The 26,286-nt window shown below is 41.8% G+C and overlaps 1 protein-coding gene across 3 annotated transcripts in view; it reads right to left on the minus strand.

Annotated features, from left to right (window-relative positions):
• Positions 1-1,252: 1,252 nt before the first annotated feature.
• Positions 1,253-26,286, minus strand: part of SPMAP2 (sperm microtubule associated protein 2) — a 51,811-nt gene continuing 26,777 nt past the window's right edge. The window contains exons 1-7 of one of the 3 annotated variants that reach the window (XM_072126559.1): positions 23,496-23,634; positions 22,573-22,664; positions 15,215-15,261; positions 13,173-13,239; positions 12,933-13,059; positions 12,683-12,851; positions 1,253-1,688 (exon numbers count right to left, since the gene is read on the minus strand). In XM_072126559.1, coding sequence (XP_071982660.1) covers positions 1,441-1,688; positions 12,683-12,851; positions 12,933-13,059; positions 13,173-13,239; positions 15,215-15,261; positions 22,573-22,664; positions 23,496-23,501 — 756 coding nt within the window. In that variant the 5' untranslated portion in view covers positions 23,502-23,634 and the 3' untranslated portion in view covers positions 1,253-1,440. Of the gene's footprint in view, positions 1,689-12,682; positions 12,852-12,932; positions 13,060-13,172; positions 13,240-15,214; positions 15,262-22,572; positions 22,665-23,495; positions 23,635-26,286 lie in introns of those variants that run through there. The other 2 variants (XM_072126560.1, XM_072126558.1) reach the window with 2 other exon arrangements.

Below are 26,286 nucleotides of genomic sequence, written 5' to 3' on the forward strand. Positions count from 1 at the left end.
TTTTTGTCCATTGTTTGGGGGGAAAGGAAGCTGAGTGGTTTTCCCTGGATGGTGTGGACAGGCTCGGTGGTGGTGGTGTCACATCCTCCCTTTGTGGCGAGATAGGTGGCCTTGTCAGTCAGGAGGCAGTGTTAGAGGCTTACACATCCAAAGCAGCAGAAAAAGCAGAAATGCTGTCTATTGGCTGCCTATGACTTTGTGACCACCGCCTCTACCTCCGAACTATCATTGCCTTAAGCCATGTTGGGTCTAGGACAAAGTCATCACCCCTCAGGTCTTCTAGCCCAAAACCATTGCCCTCCTTGTCAGTCTCCACATTGAAGAAATGTTGGGTTTCTAACAACTCTGTATCTGCAACTTGGGCAAGGGCAGGTGGATGGCCCAAGGAATCTCAGCTAGGAGAGTTATGGCAGAGTATTAGTGACTGCTCCATGACCAGTGACTTATTTACTAGAGTATAAGACTAGGATGGGAAATGTAGCCGCTATTCTGTAATAAAATGTCCAGTAGCCTTCCCTCATTAGAAAAAAGGCCAGCTGTCTCCTCTCACTAATGAAATTTCCAGTAGCAGCCTCCACTCAATAATGAAATGTCCAGCAGTATCCTCCCCTCACTAATAAAATGTCCACAGCAGAGCCCCCAATTACTAAAATGTCCATATTGGCTGGGCTGGACATGTAACTCTGCAGAATAAGAACAGGGTCACATGTCTAGATGCCATTACACATAGGAAGCTAGGAAGAGGTTTCTGCTCTTCATAGAGTCAGTCAGATAGGCAGGCACTTCTCAAAAACCAGCAAATGCCCTTTCAGGGCAATTATGTGTATAAAGGTGGCTGCTGTTATTAGGGACGGATTGGAATCTAAAATAATTGCCCTTTTTAGGGCACTCTAAAGAACTACATTAAGCTACTCATAAGCTGCTATAATGATTATAGAGGATTATACAGCAATACTTGAAAAGAACATACAGGAATATTAGCATTTATTGCATTATCCAGCAAGATCTTCAAGGTCCTTTCCATGCGTAGTTTTCAGCTCCCGAAAAATAATTATCAATCGTGCTTAGATTGTAAAGTTGCTGCGGTAAGTGAATAGCGTCCAGCAATTCCTTGATTGTAAAGTTGCTCCCATTAGTATATAGCACACACTTATACATAAATCATAATGGTGCTGTTGTCAGTGAATATCGTGCACTAATATATTGATCATAAAGGCACTGTCACAGTATAGTTTGGTACTGCTGGTCTTATGATGAGGAAAACAGGAATTAAGGGACTGGGATGTGGTTGTGGTGCTGTTTAACTGCCTTCAATAAGCATTGTTTGTAATTTTTAGGCTTTTTTAAGAAATGGCTAATAAAATGAAAAAAAGTACACCAGTTTCAGTCAGTCATAAACCAGACAAATTTATAGTTATTTTTAATACAGTTGCACATGTTCTAGATTTTTTTATGACGCTGTTTGTGAGCTGGTGGTGTACACAACTCAATAATACGGGGAGATGCTTCAGCATGCTTAGCTGCAAGAGAGATTCGGTATGGATCGTACCCCTCAAAGATAGCCTTTCGGGTTTTGGGTTTTGCCAGCTGGCAAACTCTGTCTGAGGCTTGAGTGTGGAGAGCAGATGCAGGAACATTTCGCAGAACTGTCAGGTCATGCTGGTGCTGGGGGTGCTCCATTTTAGGCACTACAATAGAAACATTGATGATTAGAATTGTTTACTTTTTTCCTAATATTTATCAAGGTTTTTAAGATTAGTTTTATGGATAAATGATCTGCAGGACATGTAATCAAGATCAGATTGATACTAGGGACCCCCACCAATCAAAACTGATACCAGAATCAACATGGGGAACTGAGCTTGAGAGACCACTATTTTAAGTGAAGTGGCTGGTTCCAGGAACTGCAGCTCATTTCACATTCAAGTGAGCAGTAGCTGCACTGCAATTCCCAGGATATCCGCTGTACAGAGAGTTGTATTACCTTTCTCCGGCTTGATACCAGCAGATTAGGCTCCTGGTGTCAAGTAATCTGGTAAAGTATAGAATATGCTTTTTTGTATTTCATCTTTTATGTAAAATCTTTCCTGTTTGCCTATAAATAAAATGGCAACCAAGGCATTACCCAAATGGAAAGAGTCACTTTTCCCTGAGATGAATCAGGCTGAGAAGCTGGGGGTTTCTATAACACACAAAACAAGGTTTGGTATAATATTAAAGGTAAGAAACTTAATTTTTCATCACATCACTCTAATGGTTTTGTGTGCAGAAGATAAGGGCAGTTAAAAATCTAGTTGAGGATGCGATTTAGGTTCCTATTCCCAACTATATCTTTAACTGTATCTCTTATTCTTAACTTCTTAAGGAAGCAGCCATTTTTTTACTTGAGGCTCAGCTCCTTCTTTTGTAATCTGACATGTTGCTTTATATGGTTATAGTTTTACCGTAAACTCCTTCCTGCTCCGCAGCAGATCTATCCGCTCAGCAACATATACAGCCGACATTCCAGAGTAACACGCATGGTCAGAGTGGGTGCACGACCACGACATTTAAACTGCCTGATCAGCCCCCGTGCCGTCTTGTGGGGAGAGGGGGGGGGGGCGCCGATCGTTACTATGGCAGCCCTGAGGTCTGATCAGGACCCCAGGACTGTCCGCAGGCATTGCTTGTAAGATGCCATCTATGCATGTGCATAGGCTGACACAGCTAATACCCTGCAATACATCAGTATTGCAGGGTATTTTCATGAACAAGCAATCAATTGATGTCCCATGGTGCATGGTGGATCTAATAAAAAAGTTAAAAAAAAAGTTATTCAATAAAAAATAAATTGATAAATCAATAAAAATGCCCATAAGCCCCATAACATACAAAGAGACATATTACATAAATTTCACCTCCATTTCTCCAGATCTCAAAGGGTTAACAATCTTCCTAAAAGGTTTTCTGATAGTTTGAGGGGTGCAGATTGGAAAATAGGTTGATATATAGGTTTTTTTTAAATGTTAAATATTTAAAATTTCATTCAAAACAGTATTTATCCCCAAAATAGTCAATTCTGAAAATACAGAAAACAGATTTGTAAGCAGCATGACTTTTCAAAAATTATGAAAATGTAAAGTAATTTATTTAAGTGGTAAATCTATGTGCCTGAAAGTGCGATGATTTTGAATTTCAAAAAAATCATAATTTTTTCCTTTTTTTTTTGTAAATAGGCTAAAAACTTATCAGCCAAAATTTGCCACTAAAATGAAGTACAACATGTGGGGAAAAAACAAGCTTAGAATCGTTTTGATAAGCAACAGTGGCCAAAAGTTATAACCATATAAAGTCAGAATCCAAAAAATGGGGCTAAGCCTTAAGCTATAAACTGACTAACTGGCTAAGGGGTTAAAGTTAGTTACTAACGAACATTTCCTATATGTTTGCTTTATGTTTTCATCATTTTTAAAATGTCTCGATATTTTATTTGATGTCACACAGCTTACAAATCAACATCGGTTTCCTGTATTTTCAAAGAGATTTCAGAATTAGCTTTTTAGGTGATCATTATTATTTTTAACGAGCTGTGAAATATATAGTAATATTAACCCCTTAAGGACGCAGCCTGTGTGTGCGTTAAGGCTCAGTCCTTTTTAAAAAAAATTTGACCAGTGTCTTTTCCTGTGGTAATAACTTTTCAACACTTTAAGATATCCCTGTGATTTTGAGATTTTTTCTCGTGAGACATTGTAGTTTATGTTAGTAGTGTCATTTCAGTGATCAGTTTGTTCTAATTAATGTTCTACTTTTTAGACAAAAAGTCACAACACAAATTTTTGTGTCTTCTTTTTATTTCCATAATTTGTTTTACGTTTCCATTTTTTTTTACGGATGTGAGAAAGTTTCAAGTTTTAGTAGAAAAAATGCAACATTTTTGGTGACCAATTCAGTTTGGAAGTGCCCTACAGAGGCTTATGTACTATATACCCCCACAAATAACACCATTTTATGAACCTAACATCTCAAACTATTAAAATCAGCATTTGGGAAGTCTGTTAACCCTTTAATTCTTTCTCTGGAAGCAAACAAAAAGGGATTAGAAATTTTGAAATTAAAATTTTTGATTAAGATTATTCTCATTTAGCCCTAAAATGGACACATTGGGGCAGATTTACTTACCTGGTCCATTCGCGATCCAGCGGCGTGTTCTCTGCGCTGGATTCGGATCCGGCTGGGATTTATTAAGGTAGTTCCTCCGCCGTCCACCAGGTGGCGCTGCTGCGCTGAAGAGCATCGGAACGCACTGGAATACACTGAGCCGGGCTGAGTGAAGGTAAGTGCAATTTTCGCAACACATTTTTTTTTTTAAATGCGGCGGTTTTTCCGAATCCGTCAGGTTTTCGTTCGGCCACGCCCCCCGATTTCCGTTGCGTGCATGCCTGCGCCGATGCACCCCAGGGCAATTAACGGAAAATCATCGCAAAACGGAAATATTATGGTAACACGTCGGGGAAACGCGAATCGGGCCCTTAGTAAATGACCCCCATTGTGGCTTATTTACTAAGGTCACATGGCCGCATTTCCGTCGGGTTTTTCAACTTTTTCAGGGATCAGAAAAGTTGAAACCAATGACAGCTCAGCTTTCATTTTACCAGTGCTCATGGATATTTTAAAGGGGAGCTGTGATTGATTGCCATGGGAAACTGGAAATATTCTGACTTTCAGACAGCTTTATTGCCCCATTGAGAAGGAATTTGAGGTAAATATCCAGCAGTGTCCAGAACAGAGTTAGTGCTATTGGGTTTTTGGCAGGCAAATTTGGCTGCAAATGTTTTGTGGTGCCACAGTGTCATTGAAGAGCCCCTGAAGTAACAGTACAATAGAAAACTCCCAAAGATGTCACCATTTAGGAAACTAGACCCCTCAAAGAATTTATTTGGGGTTGTGGTGAGTATTTTAACTCCCAACATGCTGGCCAAAATCTAATGCAAAGTAAATGGTGCAGAGTAAAAATTGGGTTTTTATCTCAAAAATGTCATTTTAGTGCCTAATATGTTGTGCCCAACCCATGCCACTTTAGACAAACACTCCAAAAATCATTCTGCGGGTTGTTCCGAGTACGACAATGCAACACATGTGCTAATAATTGACAGGCTGGGCACACAGCAGGGCTGAGATGGGATGGAGTAAAATTTAGCTTTTGGAGCACCCTTTTCACTAGACTGGCGGCCCCGGAGGTACCAGTACAACAGAAACCCTTGAGTAGTGACCCCGTTTTAGGAAAGGGCACCCCTCTAGAGTTGTATGATCATTTTAAACCCCGAGATGCTGGCCCAAATGTAAAACAAAGTGAATGGAGCAGTGTAAAAATTGCATTGTTTTCTCAAATGTGCCATTGTAGTGACAAATGAAATCAGACCAACTCATTCCATTGTGGATAAACACCCCAAAACTAATTCTGAGGGTTATTACTGGTATGTTAATACCTCATGTATGGCAATAGTCTACAGGATGGAGACACGGCAGGGTTTGGAAGAGAATAGCATTTGGAGCACAGACATTTTACATTTTTTATCTTTTTTGGCATCATGAAACATTTGTAGATGCCAATATGGACCAGTACAGTAGAAACCCCTAAAAAATTACCCTGTTTTAGAAACTACACCCCTCCATGAATAAATCTAGGAGTGTAGTGAACATTTTAATCCCACAGGTGGACCCCAAGGATGATGCATAATGGATAGTGCATAGTACAAAATATCCATTATGACAACTTGTGCCCAGCTCCTGCCAAGGGAGACAAACATGAATCTTGATGAAGGTTCTCCCGGGTATGTGGCAATAATCTACAGTCTGGGCACATGGCAGAGCTCAGCAGGGATGTATAAGCTGTGTGTGAGTGCACCAGGGTACAATTATAAATCCTGAATCACTCCTTCATGCATAACCATGGTTTCTCAGGGGGAGGTATCACACTGCTATACGGATTCCCTCCTTATTCTCCTTTTGGAGCACACCCTGCACATTATTTTAATCCTTCCCTTGCTGGCAGTTTGGGGAACTTCTCCTGGAAAGTGCTGCCCTGGTTCAATGTGTGATATGGCCTTGCTTCCAGAAGTGCTAGCACATCCCCCCTTCGTCTCCAAAAATCAACTGCTTCACTACCACCTCTTGGAATTCCATGAAAGTTCCCCTTTGGCCTGCACATCGATGTAGCACGTAAGCATTATACAGTGCTATCTGCATGATGTGCATGGCCACCTTCTTCTACCACGCCCTCAACTTCTGCATGGCGTTATACAGCCGAAGTACCTGGTCTGACAAATCCACACCTCCCATGTACCTTTTGCAATCCAGAATACAGTCTGGCTTGGAGGCTTCTGCACTGGTACCTCACACAGGGGCAGGGGTGGTGGTGTTTCCATGTATTGTTGTTAGTAGCGACTTCAGGAGACCTCTCTGATTTTTCCCAACAGTGCCGCATGCCATAGTTTGTCTGGATGCGAGGCACTTGAACATGGTAGTGCTGGTATAAAAATTATCCAGGTAGAGGTGGTAGACTTGGTCCAATAATGGCTGCACCTAATCCCCACCAAATATCTTTCCAGCAATTCCCAGGAAGGGGGGGTATTCTGGGGGTATTCTTCCCTTCATATACCCTGAACCTAAAAGTATACCCTGATGCACTCTCACACAGCTTATACATCTTTGCGCCATACCTTGCCCTCTTACTGGGCAGATACTGGCGTAACTGAAGTCTCCTTTTGAAAAGTACCAGTATACACTTCCATAAATCAGGCGCTCAGATAGGTTGTATAAGGTCCGGCCCATATTAGACTATCATCATAACTGGGGTCATTTCTGGGTGGGCACTGTGCATTGTCAGCAAATTGCAAAAACCTATGGATGACTTTAAAGCGCATCTTATTCATCGCCATGCGGAACATCGGGGTGTGGTACAGTATGCCTGTGCTCCAATAGTCCTTGATAGCAGGCTTTTTGACCAGTCCCATGAGAAGTACTTTGCCCCAAAAATTCTCTGCTGCACTGACAGGGACCAGCTGTGGGGTTGCACATAAAAAGTGGGGTTTGGGGAAATAAATTGTGCAGCGTAGAGATCTGGGATACCTTCATACCGTGTCTATTTGTATCCCAGGACTGGCCGTAGTGGCGAGTGGCATAGTTACTGGGGGTCATCTATGTGGGGTCAGAAGTCCCAGGGACTCCACCAGAAGTCTTGTGCACTCCAGCACTAATACGAAAGCGCCTTCTCGGGGGTTCCTCAGAGTCACTTTGGGAAGATGAGGTACACACATGGGGACTAGCTGACTCCGTATTGGAGGCCATACAGTTATATACCTCCAAGTCAGTATATGTCTTTTGGGAGATGATGGGGGGGATAGTACAAAACATACACAGAACACCTACTCCTCTGCAGAACACCTACTCCTCCACAGAACTCCTCTTCCTCCACAGCACCACTACTCCTCCACATAACGCCTCCTCCTCCACAGAACCACCACACCTCCACAAAATACCTACTCCTACTCCACAGAATGCCTACTCCTACTCCACAGAACTACCCCTCCACACGATTCGCACTTAAAAGTGTGGGTTGGAGGGAAAGGAAATACAGATCATGGGGGGTTAGTGCAGGGAAGTGGGATCACACTGGGAGGGGGATGGATGATGGATAGATCACAAGAGACACTGCTCTCCAACACTACCAAACGCTGAATGGCATTGGAGAGCATGGAGAGGCTTGAATCTGCCCCCCACAGTCACTGATCACTGTAATTGGCCAGTCTCTACAGAAGGGCCAATCACAGCGATCGACATTGTCAGGATTCAGGAACAGTGGATCCTCTGGAGCACCGCGAGAGGTGGTACTAGCCGACACCTGGGACCAGAATCTAAGAGGCACCTGATCATTACAAGAGCCCGACGCAAAGCGGGATGGTGAAAAGATCCGGCATTGGAATGCAGTAAGTGGCCGGAATTCCTGGAATGGCCAACACCAATTAGCTGTGTGATGGCCATTTAAATCTTCAAGTGCTGCCGCACGCGCACCCTTGGTGGCTGCTGAATCCTGAGCAGGAGCGTGGAGAGGTGAAGCAGTACGGGGGTAAGATGGGGGCCACAGAGGTGTCGGGGACCGGAGCGAGGCACAGGTGTACCCGCGACCCGAGACGTGGGTCGTGGGGACACCCTTAATAGTATCCCCCCCCTTTGGCCTCCCCCTCTTCTTGGTTTGGAGGAACCTCTGTAGGAGGCGACTGTCCAAGATATTGTCCTCGGGTTCCCAAGATCTCTCTTCAGGCCCGGACTGCTTCCAGTCAACAAGGAAGAACCGCTTCCTACTCACTGTCTACATGTGGAGAACCTCCTTTACCTAAAGACATCAGTGGAGTCCGCCTCAGGAGCCAGAGGAGTAGATAGCCAAGAGAAGTGGTTCAAGATGACAGGCTTCAGGAAAGAGGCGTGGAAGGAGTTTGGGATTCACATAGTGGGACGAAGAAGGAGTTTATAAGTCACAGAATTTATGAGTTTTATAACCTCAAATGGCTCCAGAAGACGTGGACCAAGCTTGTAGCTGGGAATCTTCAAGCGGACGTATCTAGATGATAACCACACCTTGTCACCCAGAGAGAAAACTGGAGGAGGCCTGTGCTTCCTATCAGCTTAGGTCTTGGTGCGGACTGACGCCTGAAGCAGAGACTGACGTGTCTGTTCCCAGATTAATTTGAGGTCCTGCAGGGACGTCCGAGGACAGGGACAGAGGAAGCAGTGGCTGTGGAATTTGTCCAAAGACAATAAAGAACGGGGCAGCTCCAGCAGACTCAGAATCCAAAGCGTTTTAGGAGAACTCTGCCCATGGTAACAGGGTGGACCAGTTGTCCTGAGGAGCAGAGACAAAGTGTCAAAGGTAACACCCCAGAGTTTGGTTGACTCTCTCGACTTGCCCGTTAGTCTGGGGATGATATGCGGAGGAGAAGTCCAGCTTGACCTGTAGTTGATTGCAGAGGGAACGCCAGATTCTGGAAACAAACTGGACCCCACGGTCCGAGACAATATGCATTGGGAGTCCATGTAGACAAATTCCACAAAAACACTGCAGGTGCATTGCACAGTCCAAAGGGCATAACCAGGTATTCAAAGTGCTTGTCACAAGTATTGAAGGCGGTCTTCTGCTCATCGCTTTCACGGATGCGGATGAGGTTATATGCCCCCGTAGATCCAGCTTGGTGAAAACTTTGGCACCACGTAAATGGTCAAAAAGTTCTGTGATCAAGGGAAGCGGGTAGCGTTTTTTTACCGTGATTTTATTGAGGCCGCAGTAGTCGATACACGGGCAGACGGAGCCATCTTTCTTGGCCATGAAGAAGAATCCAGCACCGACAGGAAAAGAGGATTTGCGAATGAACCTCTTCTGCAGATCCTCCTTGATATAGGCCAACATAGCCGCAGTCTCGGGCACGGAGAGTGGATATACCCAATCACGTGGAGATGTGCCTGGTAGCATCTCTATAGGACAGTCGTAAGGACGATGCGGAGGTAGCATCTCGGCTTCTTTCTCTAAGAAAACTTCAGGAAGTTCCATATAAACAGCCGGAAGACCCACCAACGGCTTGGAAGACTCAGAAGAAGGCATTGGTCGGGGTGCTTTCGAGGCAGCGAGACTGGCACTCAGGATCCCAGCGAAGAACCTTCCCAGTCTGCCGGTCGAGGACAGGTGTGTGTGTTGCTGCAACCACGGAAGAACATAGGATGTGGAGCGGGGATAGCACATAGATAAACAGTCTCTCTTTGTGCAAGGCACCAACTTGTAGGCACAGTGGTTTGGTGCAATACTGGACTGGGTCACAGAGGATCTGCCCACTGACTGACGAGATGACTAGAGGTTTCTGCAGACGAACCACAGGGAAATGATGCCGAGAGACCAGAGCAGCATCCACAAAATGCCCTGCAGAACCAGAGTCCAGAAAGGCCGAGACTGGAACAGGATCACGGGTTCCAAAGCTGAGCAGAACTGGAAGATAAAGGCATGGAGAAGCTTTACTCTCACCTAGGGATGTGCCTCCTAGGAACCCTAGGTGTGAATGATTTTCTAGACGCTGTGGACGCACTGGACACGACTTGAGAAAGTGTTCTGGGTTGACACAGTAGATGCAGAGATTTCCCTGTCTACATCTGGAGCGCTCTTGGGGTGTTAGCCGGGTTTTACCCAACTGCAAGGGCTTTTCGGTAGCAAACGTAGGAGATGACAGAGGAGATCTTTAGAAAACCAGAGCCAGATGGAAATTAGACCATTCAGGGTAGACGGGAGGTCCAGGAACACGGAACACAGGACCAGGAGCAGGAACACTCAAGAATATCGCAGGGGAGCTTTCCCAGAGGCATGAAGCACAAAGATCTGGCAGGAATGCAGAAAGTCGCCGGCTTTTATAAAATTCCTTGAAATGGCCAGCACCAATTAGCAGTGTGCTGGCCCTTTAAATTTTCGAGCAGAATCCTGAGCAGGAGCTTATAGAGGTAAGGCAGTATGGGGGGAAGTTGGGAACCCAACCGGGACGTGGGTCGCGTGGTCACCCGTGTCAGACAGGGGTTTTGTTAATAATTTATATAGCGCACAGAGACTTCGCAGTGCTACACAGAGCTTTTGCCAAATCAGTATTTGAAACCCCCTATATGTCACTACATTTTCAAATCTGCACCACTCAAACTATTAATAACAGCTTTTAGAAGGATTGCTAACCCTTTGAGATCTTCCACGGAATTTAAACAAAATGGAGGTGAAATCTAGAATGGTCTGATTTTGTCAGTAATAAGTTATTTTAGCCCTAAAATGTACACTTTCACAAAAAATAAAAAGGGAAATTTCTCCCGAGTACGGAGACACCCCACATGTGGACATTACCTGTTGTATGGGTGTACAGCAAAGCGCAGAACGGAGGGAGCTCCGTGCATAAGCTAGTCTTGCCTTGTAGGATGTAATGGGCAATGTGACAAAGGAGTTTCTCGTGCGTTGGGTGGTGCGCTTTATTTAGGACCGTGTTTACGCCCCATTGTTTGTGGCTGGATTGGATGTTGGTGTAAACCGCATGTTATCTTTGTTTAGACTCATTATTGTGTATTTATTTACTCCTGCCCGATTGATTATTTATTCATTTGTCATATTACACAAGACGTTTTTGCATGGGATGTATCAAATTTATATTTAACTACTATACTTGTGTACAAGCTACTGTGTGGATTCCTATTCGGCTGTGCCGATATTTTGGGCTGTGTCCCATGTAGGTTTTTATCTCCCTTTGATAATGTTTTGTGATATTACCATTAACATCTTTTATATGTATTACATAAAGATACAGCTTTTTTTACTCATCTTTCTTGTGTAATAGTGAGTTTCTCTTTTTTTTTGTTGGCTCAATAATGATTGCGTTTTATTGTACGGGAGTCAATGCGGACAAAATGATACCATATATGTGGTGTTTGTAAGACACCATCTTGTTCACTGTCAGCCATCTCATGATTCAGACACCATTTTGTGTAATCTGTTTAGAAATACTTTGTCCTTGCTGTTGTTTTTCTTGTGTTTCTCTACAGCACTCGAAGGTCATGTATTGACTTTTGAGGAGCCTGCACATTAACATTTGATGATAACATTTATTCATTTGGGAAAATAGCTTAATGGGAGGTTCTGGTCTATTCAAGGTATCCTATAGCATTTAAGTATTTTATAACCTTTTCATGCCCTTTGCAAAGCATTTCTGGTTTCTATATACATGATTGCACGCCCTAAGTAAAGGGTGATTTGTGTTGAGCTTATGACCAAGTGTCTGTGTCTTTCTGTCATCCCGGTATTGGCGGCCGTCTTATCTTCCCCTGTAACAATTAATTTGGAGATCACCTTACAACTTGTTGGGGGCCTGGATAAAAATCTCTAACATTATGTTATATGAACATTTTTTATATAGGCGCTTTTTATTAATTTATTAGTTTATTTTTTAATTTCAAAACATTTTTTCCCTTTTTTATTTGTTCCACTTTGGTACATGAACAAACAATCATTTGATTTCTTGTTCATTAAAACACCTTGCAGTACTCATCTATTGCAGGGTATTATCACTTTCGCATATCACACAGGCTGACAGCGGACAGCTGACTACGGACAGCCTTGGGGTCTTATATCAGACCCAGGGGCTGACATACTAATGATAGGGCAGGGAATCTTCCTGGAAGCATTTAAATGCCATGGTTGCGTTGACTTCAGCATTTTTATGGGTTAACACCCTCGATCAGAGCTCAATCTGTCTGTGGGTGCTACACAGAAATGTCAGCTGTAAGTTACAGCTGGCCCCCCATTTTTTCTGATACATCAACTCCATGACGTACTATTACGGCTTGGAACGCTATCTGTCAATCTGCATGCCGTAATATTGCATCATGGAGCATCAACAGGTTAAGCACAAAGCACAACAAGTCTGATGAGAATCTTATCTTTAATATGATACCAAAAGCAGGGATCTGCTTCTTCAGCCTCTCAGTATGACTCATCTTGGTAGGTTTAACACCAGCAGCAGATTTCTGGCTACTCTGTTACCTTCTTGGTTCTGTTGTTATTGATGGTTAAGTTAGCGTATAATTTTCACAATAATGCCACAGTAATGTTGCATCTCATGGATATAGCTGTCCATACCTGCTAAAGCCTCTGTTCTAGCTGTGGGAGCTGTTACTTTCTCAGAAATGCTGTCCTCCTGGGGTCTTTTAAGTTGGTTGGATATAAAATGGACAGCGTGATCCTTTTTAGCTTTAGCTAGCTGTGCAGTGCGTGGACTTGCAGAAGCTCTCTTAGCTGCTTCAGACACCTGAAATGCAGAGACAATGCTATATTTTCATCTGTGAAACCTGTTCTCACAGTTTTTTAGATCTCAAGGTTTACAACTCACTGTAGAGTATACAGGCCGGTCTTCCACCCAGTCCGGGCTAACACTTTTTGCTTCTGCCAGTTTCTTTAACCGAGGGGATGGAATTGCCTGTAGAGTACTCTGTTTGACTGGCCAAATTGGAGAGGGCCTAAAAGTAAATTATATAATAAACAGCATTTGCCTAGTATCATAAATTGTTCTATTCCAATGGAAATCGTTACACCTTTCCCCAGTTATACTGATAAATACCCAACTAGTCACCTGTCTTCCTTGTACATCTTGTTCACGGTTTTGTGCCTTGCCAACTCATTTTGCCTTTCAGTAAGACCTGTTAAAGGGAAGTAAATGAAAAGAGTTAGGCATATTGCATATTTCATTAATCACATATTTACAATAATACCTTCCATCACTTAAATAGATCTGTCATACTGAAAATGCTGTCAAAATTACATTAAAAGAAACAGATCCTCCCTATCCATCCCCTGCCACTTCTATTCTGAACTCTATGGTCCCCCTGTTTCTATACTAGTTGAACAACACTAGTAGTCTCCATGGTCAGACTAGGGGTTGTGGGGTCCTCTATTGCTACCCCTAGTAACACACTAATATATATATACATACATACAGCGCTATGTACAATGTAGGTTCCATAGGTTTGTTCTTAAGTTGAATGTGTACATCAAATGTGTAAGTCAAAACTGTATACTTTATAATTGTAGATCCAGACAAAAATTTTTTTGCCCCAGTGACAATTGGAGTTTCAAAATTTTTTGCTGTAATTGGACCAAGGATTATCAATAAAGCTTCATTACAGACACCTTACAGCTGATCATCGCAGCCTGGGACTTTAGTAACATCCAGAGAGCTTCACCAGAGGTCACAGTGGGAAGAGGGGTACGTCTGTAACTAGGGGTCGTCTGTAAGTCGGGTGTCCTTTAGTAGAGGACCGCCTGTAAACAGCAACACCCCCAGTCACAGATATATAGACAGAGACACCAACAGTAACACACACACACACATATAAATAAAACAGCAAAGAATGGCAGCGCTCCGAGGCTTGAATGTGACAAAAAAGGTACTTGTTTATTTGTTTTACATGAGGATAGATCTAGGTCCTGGGATGTGCACCTGAACTGTTATTTGCTTTCCTATGAGTGCCGCCTCACCTCTAAGTCGTAATATATATATATATATATATATATATATATACAAACAGCGCAACCCCCAGGAATTCATAGATATATACAGCACCACCCTTCCCCCAGGATACAATGCATTGACATATTTATAAATAAATTGATAAATATGCAGCCCCCTGTAAAATAATAAAATTATACCCAATGGGCACTGATCTCGTCTTTTTATGGGATGACAGTTTTCTGGCACAGGCGGAGCAGGGTATGACATCGCTACGCCACCAGCACACCAATGTCCTGTGCGCTCTGTGTTCTATGGCAGAGCAGGGAACGTATTGTTCCAAGCCTACCGGCTACCGCCCTGTGCGGGGACCTGATCTCGGTAAGGGGCGATTTGGATGGCTATGCAACCACCCAAATCGCCCATACTTGGTGGAGGCCCATTTAAGGGAAAAGCAGTGGGGGCAAACACCAACCCTATAATCTGGCCCTGGAAGTCTCTGTTTACAAACAGGTCACCCTATTCAGCCAGTGATTATCTGATTTATAATTTCCAATGTACCCTACAAAGATTAGTAGGTAGCTGGGGACTTTGGAAAGAGGAAGTTTGGGGAGGTAAGCATTTATTTTAATGTTTTACAGCCTTCTATAAGATCAAACACAATTTGCCCTGCTATACTTGCTTATAATAGCAAAAATATATGTCCAGCCCTTAGTTCATGTACATAAAGATTAGCTGAGCCATAGATAACAAGCATATATATAATGAGACACATTCACTAAGGGCTTTGCACCAATTTTCTTTCAGACTTTGCATGTTCTTTCTAGTGGAAACTGCTTGCACAGGTATATATTTAAGAAGTGCCTGCACCACAAACGTAACCGTTTTCTGGCACATATTAGGGGGAGTTCTGGTGCACAGTCGGACCATGCGCCAAATTTAAGATGCAAAGTCTGTCACACGCTCTATGTTAAAGGTGCACCACAAAAAGTTGGTCAACTCTGTTGCGCCAGTGCAGGAAAGCACCATATTATTATATACAGGCAGAGCACTTTTAGTGCAGTTTCTTAGTAAATGTGCCCCAATGTGCTTTAAAAGCTCTAAAAATATCTTGCACCTGAAAATAAATTCTGTAACATGAGTGATAAAACTTTGTAAAAACTTACTACAAGTAGATGTTACGTCTGCCTTGTCCAGCCAATATACAGATGGCCTGAAATACATAAAGTGACATTCTGGTCACAATATAATGATATAAATCATAAACTAAATTCAGTAGGGTGAAATGTATATATTGGCATAATGTATATAATGGCATAATTCAATAGATAAAAATAACATTCATTAATAACACAAAGATAACACCTTTATGCATTTAAAAACCATTGTACCCTCTTTCTGGTGCCCCTAGTGGTGGTGGGGGTTACAGAATAGTGGTCTGGAGCTCGTGTCGACCTTTTTAACGAGCTAAGACTAAGTCATGGCCTTAGTAATAGGACAGTCTATTAGACAGCAAATTTTATTAAAAAAAACCCTATTTTTAAAATATTAACGCATATACTCGTAAAAGCCACTATTTATGATAGCATAGATAAAAAGCTGTATCTCTAAGAATGTCTATGAAGGGGCAATAAGCACTTAAATTGCAGTATGAGCTCAAAATATAATAATCTAAAATGGATATGGTTCAGATCAATAATAAAAAATCCACTACTGCAAGCAGTAGCAAAGACTACATTAATACTGCATATAAAATAGATAGAGTTAAAAATCTTTAGATAACTTAGATAAGTCAATAATGTATTGGTACACAACAACCTAAATTGGTGGTCCAGGGTGGTCATGTGTCCCCATGTGTATTACTTTATTGATGGATTCCTAAGGGGTAAAAAGCCCTGAGGGGTAATCTTGAATATTTTCTGTCTGTATTTCCTTATTATATTTTTGGTGATACTTCTTTAAGGTATGGCTCATTCATGGTTGCATGCTTTCTCTTCTTCTACAGTTTTGTATGATATAACTATGCAACTTAACAGCAAGCCAGTTGGTATATTGTGGTATATGGTGCCCTCCTATTTTTCAGGATCTTTTTATTTATTTTGAATATGATTATTTCATGCAGTTAATTACTTGAGCTTTGACTGATCCCAACTCCAAAAAAATATTAATCTAGGTTAACATGAAACTAGCTAGCGGGGTGTCTTCATGTAATATCAGCGGACATCATGGAAGTTTACAGACTGTAATAATTCTGGAACGTTCCATGATTGTAGTATATAAAGCCTTAGAAGTAACTTGAAGTCCTGTCTGTAACAGTGCAAGGAAATGTTTGCTAAACTATTGGTACTATGGTGATCACAAAATAAAAAGATATTTCTTTGTTGCTTTTTTCCCAGTAAGTGCTAACAGCAATTTGTGTGTGTTTGTTGAGAGCGATGTGGAGGTAGTCATAGACATAAGAGATTGGCACGGTAATTACTAGTTTTCCCAGCATTCTGACATTTGACTGCTTGTTAGCGAGGGTCACCTGTAATTACAGTCCCATTGTGCTCTTCAAGGGATTTGCCATTAATAGTTTGCAATTAAATGGCAAATAATAAGTGCCATTGTCAATCTGGAAGCTGTTATTTATATTTACAAGCACAGCTTCTAAATGTGATTAGCGCTGAATAGTGTGAAGAACAATACTGATAAAATTGGGGTGAAAAATACAAAGAATTTCATGAAGGAAACAAACAGTTCAGGATCATAATGATAAAATGGAGTATAAATATTACAATAAATACTAGATGTAATTAGAAGATAAAAGGGAATGTGTTGCCTATATATTTATTCATTATTATAAAATACTCGGACAGTTTATGTTTTGTAAATTTTCCTTGCTGACTATGGAGTAGCAATATTTGCTCAATTGCTTCTCTTTTTTTTAACAACATCCCAGGAATAATTTACATGAGCTCCATGGACCATAGGGGCCTTTATGGCTCAGCAGATACATGTTAGGCTACACAGCAGGGAGCAATAAAATATAACTTTTAATTAAAAAAAAGGAAAAAATCCTTATATATACACACAGTAAAATAAAATATGAATTAAAAGGGCAAGGGATGAGGGTTATTCCCCTCATTTGCAGAAATGGACCCCTGATAATTCTTTCTGGACAAGTTTCTTGGAGAATTGTGAGAGGGTATAGTTCTGGATAAGTCAGATTGTCAGATCCTATGTAATTGCTTGAGTCAGCACTGTGTCAGTCTAGCTGACTTTGTATCCTGAGTGAAGTTGTCCCCCCCACCTTGTTCAAAGCAAACAAAATTGGTGTCAAGCAGCACAAACGAAAATTTTTGCTGCACAAACCAGCACAAACTTAGCACTAACGTTTGACACCTGTTTTGTTCAATTTGGTTAATGTGGGGGGGGGGCTGCTTGAAGTTTTGACCTTTCATTTTTTGTTCATATATTCAAAACAAAAATTTCAGCAGCACAAACCAGCACAAATGTAGCAGAATTGTACGGCACCAGTTTTGTTTGGTTTGGGCAATGTGGGGGGGGGGGGCTGGTTGACCTCTGATGACCTCTGGAAACTTTCATTAATATCTTAAAAACTATAGTGTCATAAACGAAAATTTTTAATGCACCAATTGACACCAATTTTGTTTGATTTGAAGAAGGTGGGGGGGCCAACTTCACTCAGGTGACTTGGTATTATAGTTTTCAGCTTGGTGTAGATCTAGCTTGTCTGCTTGTAACTCTTTTTATTTATAATACATTCATTAGACACTGTTACACATTAACATTAGAGTACTAGCGCTACTCATCTGTTTCCTTGTGGTGATGTGTGTTAGACTCTGCACATCGTATCACATCGTATCGTATCATCGTAACACTTAGTGTGTTTATAACTTTTGTGCTTGTAGCTCTTTTTGTTTACATTTCACTAATTAGACAGTGTTACATATTAACATAAGCATAGACAGCTCGTGTGCTGTGCATGCAGTGTCTGTACGAGAGGTTCAGATTTTTACATCCTATTCAGACTTACTGCGGTAACTGTTTTATACTTCTGGTTCAACATTGCGATGTTAGAATTAAGGTACTGCTTAGTAGGTTGGGTTCGGACTTGCTATGGAAGCTATTGTTTTACAGTTTTTATTCACACTAGCTATGAAAATTGTGCTCAATCTGTGGTTATGTCTATGTACGTAGGCTGCCTTACGATATTACATTTACACATTTATCATAAGCATGTATGCCATGCCAAGTAGTAAGCATCCCTTACTTATTGATCTCGCTACAAATTCTCAAAGCACATCAGTGTTGCTGTATGCATCACACACATGAATCACCACATAACATAGATTTGATCATCTAACTATCCCTCTTTACACATATTGCACCTTGCCCTAAAGATACCCTACAGCCGTTTCACCGCCATAATGCAGCTTCATCGGTGAAAAAGCTATAAAATTTGACACTGGGTAAGAAAATATAACATTGTTTGTGCAGCATGGTATCCTGAGAAACATATCCTTCTGATTTACTTGATATTTGAGCATTTGTAGCATTTTCTTTAGAATTTAACTCATATGAACACTGAAAAGTTGTACAATAAAAGCAGCAGGTGGCGCTATTCTAGCATAATTTCTGCAATGTATTAAGATTGATGTATCACTTTAAAAGTGTAAATTCAAAAAATGCTATAATTCTTGACTGTAGTATGGCATACTGTAGTATGGCAGTATATGATAGGATCGATCAGACAACCTAGGGTTAGAGTACCCTAGGGAGTCTGAAAAATAGTAAAAATAAAAATAAAAATAGTTTAAAAAAAAAATTATAATAAAAAAACAAAAAATTCGAATCACCCCCCCTTTCCCTAGAACTGACAGAAATATAAATAAACAGTAAAAATCATAAACACATTAGGTATCGCCGCATCCGAGAACGCCTGATCTATCAAAATATATTAACGGTTTTTCACTGTGTTTTCCCCCGTAACGTAAAATAGCGCCCAAAGTCGAAAATGGCACTTTCTTGTCATTTTGAAAAATATTTAAAAAAAATCTATAAAAAGTGATCAAAAGGCTGTACAGCCCTAAAAAAATGATATAATTGAAAATATTATCAAATGTCGCAAAAAATGACACCACCCACAGCTCTGTACACCAAAGTATAAAAAAGTTATTAGCGCCAGAAGATGGCAAAATAAAAAAAATAAATTTGTACAGGAGGTTTCAATTTTTGTAAATGTATAAAAACATTATAAAATCTATACAAATTTGGTATCCCCGTAATCTTACCAACCCAAAGAATAGCTGTTTTGTGGCTCTGTTATAAAACCCAGTTTTCATTTTGTCTCACATTGGCTAAATAAAGCGTGTAAAGCATAGCAAAACATACAAAGGCACCTACAAGACTACAAATCTGTAGCACTTTATTTGCTGGATATCTCAAGTTGCACTAACTAAAGCGGTCTTCTAGGGGTATTATCTTTTATATTGTAATATGCATAACATATTGCTCTGACCTTTTGGCCTTGGGGCAGCTGGATACTCATGGTACCTGATTGTCTATCTTGATTGATGCCTTGTGTTTGACTGGGTCACAGTCGCCTGGTCCAGGTGGAACAGGCCTTGTCCACGGCAAGTAGGTCCGACAGGTGGTTTGCAAGAAAACGAGGAAGATGCTAAAGATTGATGGAAACAGTTCTCCCTTGATACTCCCTATATATATGTATGTGAGAATCCCTGGGTAGTTGGTGGAGGAGAGGCCCATGTTGTTATGCGGCTTCACGCTAAGACAATGGATGTGAAACATCAACTCACAGTTCTTTTATTTGAGAACATCAACTTGACTTAGGCAACAGTCCAAGGTAACATTCTAACTGATCTGGGTCCCAGGTCATTGGTTCCATTGTGTTTGGAAAAGGGTGCTTACAGTCTGGTTTTGGTATCTTCAGGCTGGAGAGATGAGGAACTGCTATAGCAATGCTCTAAGGCTCTGGCAGGGGCGGACTGGCCATATGACCCACCGGGGTAAATCCCGGTCAGTCGAAAAATAAAAAGCCATGAACTCACCTTTTAGATGTTCCCCCGTAGCTCCACTACTTGATGCAGTCAGTCCGGCTGGCAGTGACAACTCTGTACGCCCCAGTGTATCACAGACTATGATGATGGCAAGCAGTTGATGTCATAGTCTGAGCCGCTAGAATGCACGGAGCTGGTACTGCTCAACGGACTGATTGCATCAAGAAGCGCAGCTATGGGTGAGCATCGGAAAGGTGAGTACAGCCTTTATTATTTTTATGTTCTGGTCAGGGGACTGGCTGGCTTTATACTGGGGGGGGGGCAGGCTGGCCATATACATGGGGGGGGGGCGCAGGCTGGCTTTATTCAGGGAGAAGGCTGGCTGTATACAGGGGACAGGCTGGCTGTATACTGGGGGGACTAGCTGGGTATATGCAGGGGGGCTGGCTGTATACTGGGGGACTAGCTGGCTATATACTGGGGGGCTGGCTGGCTATATACTGGGGAGGTGGGCTGGCTATATACTGGGGGGCTGGCTGTATACTGGGGGATTGGATGGCTATATACTTGTCTGGCTATACACTGGGGGTCTTTCTGGCTATATACAGGAGGCTGGCTGGCTATATACTGGGGGGACTGGCTGACTACATACTGGGGAGCTGGCTGTATACTGGGGGGATTGGATGCTTATATACTTGTCGGGCTATACACTGGGGGTCTTTCTGGCTATATACAGGGGGCTGGCTGGCTATATAGTGGGGGTACTGAGTGGCTATATACTGCCGGGGGCTGGCTGGCTATATACCAGGGGAGGGGGCTGGCTGGCTATATACTAGGGGAGGGGGCTGGCTGGCTATATACTGGGGGAGGGGGCTGGCTGGCTATATACTGGGGAGCAGGCTGGCTGTATACTGGGGGCTGTCTGGCTATTTACTGGGGGAGCAGGCTGGCTATATACTGGGGAGCAGGCTGGCTGTATACAGTTATGTTCTTGTACGTAAAATGAAGTATTATAATATATTTTACTTAGGGGCAATACTATAGTAGTAGTCTTTTTTTGTACATATAAAGCAGTATTAAGTTGTGTTCTTTTAAAAAAGAAGCTTTATTCCTGTACAAGGGAGGCGGTAGGAGTCTCTTTCTCTGCGCTGTACATGTTGGGCGGGGCATTACATATGTTTACTTATTTGAGAACATGCTAAAGATTTTATTCACTGTGCTTATGTGCATAACACCTCTATCCAGACACTGGATAATGTCTTTTAGCCTCACTCAATGTAGACCACAACAGTAGTTTGATAGTGCTAAGTCATGTCAAAGTGGATGATATAAATAGCCTTAGGTAACAGGCCTACAGGAGCATTCACAAAAGTGAGCTGCTAATTGCTCTTGTCCCAATAATAAACTCCAAATATAGAATCAATAGGAAAACAAATGTCGTATCAAAGTGCAAGTGCTCCAATCCAAACTCGGTAAATAACCATACAAGTATCCAGTAATCAATCAATAAAGTGCCAATGTGAAACAATGTGTAAACATTGCTGAGTTTCCCCGAAATCTTACTGGGTAGGTAGATGGATAAAGTGTAGAAACGGCTATAGAGCTGGCATACAGGCAGAGGGAAGGCAAGACAGGAAGTGGGAGGCTACCCACACATATCGTCGTCAAAGAGGACTTTCTCAGGGGAACACTGCTAAAAAGCTAAAAGCTGTTATTTACCATCCTGGGGAACACTGGGAGCTATGAACATACACTACCACCCCTTTAGGTTCACAGTATTAAAAAGTGTTGGACAAAGTGCAATTTTGACACAATTGTGTCACACTGGCATAATGAATACATATGACACCAGGACAAAACACTTCTACAGAAAGAATAAAACTGTTTATTTGCTCCAATGGGGCTCATTTACTTACCAGTCGCGATCCCTCGGGGCGTTGTCCGACGCTGATTCGAGTCTGCCAGGATTCACTAAGGTCCGTGCGCCCGATATCCAGAAGGTGTCGCTGCTGCACCGAGGTCCACCGGAGTTCACCTTCTTTGTCCCGGTGCATGTAAGTGCTGATCTTACGACACAAATTCTTTTTTAAATTCCACGGTTTTCCCGAATCCGCCGGGTTGTCCGACGGCAAGGCCCCCCATTTCTTTTGCGTGAAAGACGGCGCCGATGCGGCAAAATCCAATTGTGTGTGCCAAAATTCGGCAGCAAATTGGAAATCGTCGGGAAACTCGAAGAAAGTGTGCGATTCGGACCCTTAGTAAATGAGCCCCAATATGTTTCAGAGAAGCCACTACGCAGGAACATCATCGTAGACCTTTCCCAAAAAATATTTCTCTGCTCATAGGAGACCTGTTGGTTTTACACATGAGTGGAGCAAAAAGTAACAAAACATAGGTAGGGAATACTATTTAGAGAATTTTTTATGTATCTTTAATCAGTTTATTATTATTGTTTATATTGTGTTCTTAATTTGCTTGAGACTGTCTTTGAATGTACAAACCTGTCTCTGTGTTGCAAGAAATTCCTCTTAGGATTAGCAAGAAGATCAAGTCGACTTCCTGGTGACAAGGAGATCTCAGCTTCACACATGGTCTGATAAGTAACAATAAATGAATAAAATTTATTTTTTTCTGATTAAAAATGATCACATAGACAGTCACACATGCCGCTTGCGTTACGTTTAGCAATACAATGCAAGTGCACAGGGGTATGCCACGCATGCGATCTGGGACCTGCTCAGGTTTCAAGTCACTTTAAGAGGCCTAAATTATAGTATATCTCCATAAATTATGCAATTTTAGAAACTACACCCCTCATCGTATGTAAAACAACTTTTATGAAGTTTGTTAACCCTTTAATTGTTTTACAAGGGTTAAAGCACAATCTGTTGCAATTCTTATTTTTGTTGGCAAAAATGTATGAATGTATTTTTTTAAAAATAAAAATGTGTACCATGCACTACGTACTGTTTTTACTCAACATGTGTTTATTGCATAAAATAGCACATCACTAACAATTGTTCTGCATATCATAAAATGAACCATAAAATTAAACATAAAAATGAACATAAAATCATATTGTTATTTATAATATCAGTGGGACATCACCATAGATGGTAATGGGTACGTAATATGAGATCTTGCATTGTATTGTTATAGTATTAGAGTCAAATGGCACCTTTGGCAGAGTGCCTGGTTACAACCTGCACCGCTACTAGTGCTATATATTGCAGCCTGTGAACACTAGATAGCGCAGTACATAAACAGTGTCACCAAATAAAACCAAATAGATAAACAAAAATAAATAATAACAAACATGTTACTACAGTACTTCCAATCGTTGGTAAACAATATATTTGCTATCTGCATTTGTCTCACTTGTGGTTATTCCAGTTGGGTAATATCCTTATAGGTTATGTATTACCTGCATCAGGTTTTTTTTGCTGCCACAATGCCTCCACTGTGCTACGTTTCCACTACGGACTCGGGACGCTGTGTACTCATGCTCTCCTTCCTATTCCCGCGTTCTGGTAGACTGCATGTGTGTTGGAGCGTGCTGGAGCATACAGCTGAATTCCTCCAGGTCCTAGTGCTGGTGTCTGGTGTAATGGAAGCTGGCTTCTTTTTGAGATAATTGTCTCTCACTTGATTTACCGCATCCACCGGTATTTGGAGACGATAGGTAGGTCTGCCTGTATTCGTTGCTAACGCATTTCGGGGTGTCTAACCCCTTTTTCTTTTTTTTTTTTAATTTTTTATTATGAAAATAGCAATAAATTTACATTGATATCGTGGGTTACAAAACATTATATATTAAAATTTTCATTTTACAGTCATGGTATAATGAAATAAAGAGCTTGCGACCCAATTGACCACCCCGAAATCCCCACATCCATCCCTCCCACCCACCTACCCATCCCCCCTGCCGTGAGGAAAAAAGGAAGTGACATACTCTGATGTCCCTACACCTGATCTTTTACTGTCTTAGTGTTTTCCTCTAGTTCTCAGTCTCTATACACCAGATCTTTTTCCATTTCTCCAAATGTCCTCCCTTAACTGCCATCAATCTTTCGAATTTTTTGCACTTCTCCACTTCTCCTAAGAATTCTTCCGGGGACGGGGCAGTCGGACTCCCCCACTTTCGAGCAATAACCACTCTTGCCAACAGGAGAACCTTGTTAATTACCAACTTTTTCCCCCTTTCCCTATTACAAAGCTGGTGAAGGCTAAGCAGAGCAACCCGGACAGTGCGGGGTAATTTTACTTTAAACATTTCTTCTAGATACAAGAATACCCTAGACCAGTAGACATATACTTTATTACATAAAAAGGACACATGAACGAAATCCGCATTCTCCAGGTTGCACCGTAGACAGCACCCATTGTCTCTCAGTTTCATTCTCAATAAACTATACGGGGAATAATACAGTTGGTGCACGAAGTTAAATTGTATCATTCTATGATTCCAGGAGGGGGAGGACAGCCCAATACTCATATAGCATTTTTCCCAATCCGCCTCCGATAGAGCACCCACATGTTCCTGCCACTTTCTTTTACAAGGATGAATAACTCCCTCTGCGAGACCTTGAATCAAATATCTATACACATGTGCTACCACCTTATTCCCAGTGGAAGATCCCAATAAAAATTCTACCCCTGCATCTGTGCATACTTTAAACCTGTTTTTGTCCTCAACCGAGTTATATGCGTGCTGTAGTTGAAAAAATCTTAAAAAACATATATCAACTCTTCTGTTTAATGCAAAAAGTCTGCAAAAGTCTAATAAATTCCGTAAATTATCTAAATTCGTGCATTGTGTGAAAAATTTTACCCCCCTTATCATCCAATATCTGCTATCCGGAATGGACCTAAACTCTTCAAAATAATAATTCCCCCATATTGGTGTGAAATTAAATATCCCTCGAATACCTCTAATTTTCTTGTATGCAATCCAACTCTTATCCAACAATTTCCCCATATACGTGCCTCTATACCTATCGTGCCCAAGTTCCCCACTATCCAAAAGACTAAAAATTGAATCCCTAGTAACCTCGCTTATTTGTAATAATTTCGCAAAGGCGCTACACTCCCTCCTTGTAATCAAGAATGCAAGTTGGGCTGCGATAAAATACCCGAAAAAATATGGCACCCCCAGCCCCCCTTTTTCTGTTGGGCAATAGAGAGACGCCAGCGCAATCCTGGGGCATTTTTTCCCCCAAATTAAATCCCTAATTAATCCTTCCATTAATCTGAATAGTCTATTGGGTAGCCAGACCGGGGAGACCGAAAGAGGGTACAATAGCTGCGGGAGTAGAATCATTTTTACAATCCCTACCCTGTCTGCTCTGGAAAGGGGCATTTTAAGCCAGCCATTAATACTGTGTCTAATTTTAGTGATAAGCGGGATAATATTTAACTCAGCGAAGCGTCCCAGATCCGCTGAGACATAAATCCCCAGGTATTTAAATGATTCATCTCTCCTGAGGACCTTAACCAGAACCCCTCTCTCCTGAACAATACTATCTAAAGGGAGGAGAATGGATTTTTCCCAGTTCATACTCAGACCTGAGAAAGAGCCAAATTCGTTTACCAAGTGTATCACGTCATGTATTGAGCTACCTGTATTCTGAATAGTCAGCAGGATATCGTCGGCATAAAGTGATATTTTTTCTGCTACCCCTCCACAACCCCATCCCTTAATCCATTCTGCTTCGCGGATTTTAATTGCTAAAGGCTCTACGAAGAGGGCAAATAGAAGGGGGGAGAGGGGGCAGCCCTGTCTAGTGCCTCTATATAACCGAAATGGCTCTGAGTAAATTCCATTTATGCACATTCGTGCACTTGGGGAATGGTACATTGTTTTTATCCAATCTATAAATTCCCTTCCGATCCCAAATCTTTCTAGCACCCTCCATAGGAAGGGCCACTCCACCCTGTCAAACGCTTTAGTAGCGTCTAAGGACAGAATGGAGCGGTCCTCCCCTACCCCCAATTGCATATCGGAGAACAGTCTATGAAGATTGTAGGCTGTCCCCCGGGCCGGAATAAAACCATTTTGATCAGGATGGATAATAAAAGAGATAACCTTCTTCAGCCTCGTCGCAAGGATCTTGGCCAGGATCTTGACATCCGAGTTCAACAAAGAGATGGGTCTATAAGAACCCATCTCTGACTCGTTTTTATCCTTTTTGAGGAACAGCACTATAGAGGCTTCC

This window comes from Engystomops pustulosus, chromosome 1 (assembly GCF_040894005.1).
Source record: "Engystomops pustulosus chromosome 1, aEngPut4.maternal, whole genome shotgun sequence".
NCBI lineage: Eukaryota > Metazoa > Chordata > Amphibia > Anura > Leptodactylidae > Engystomops > Engystomops pustulosus.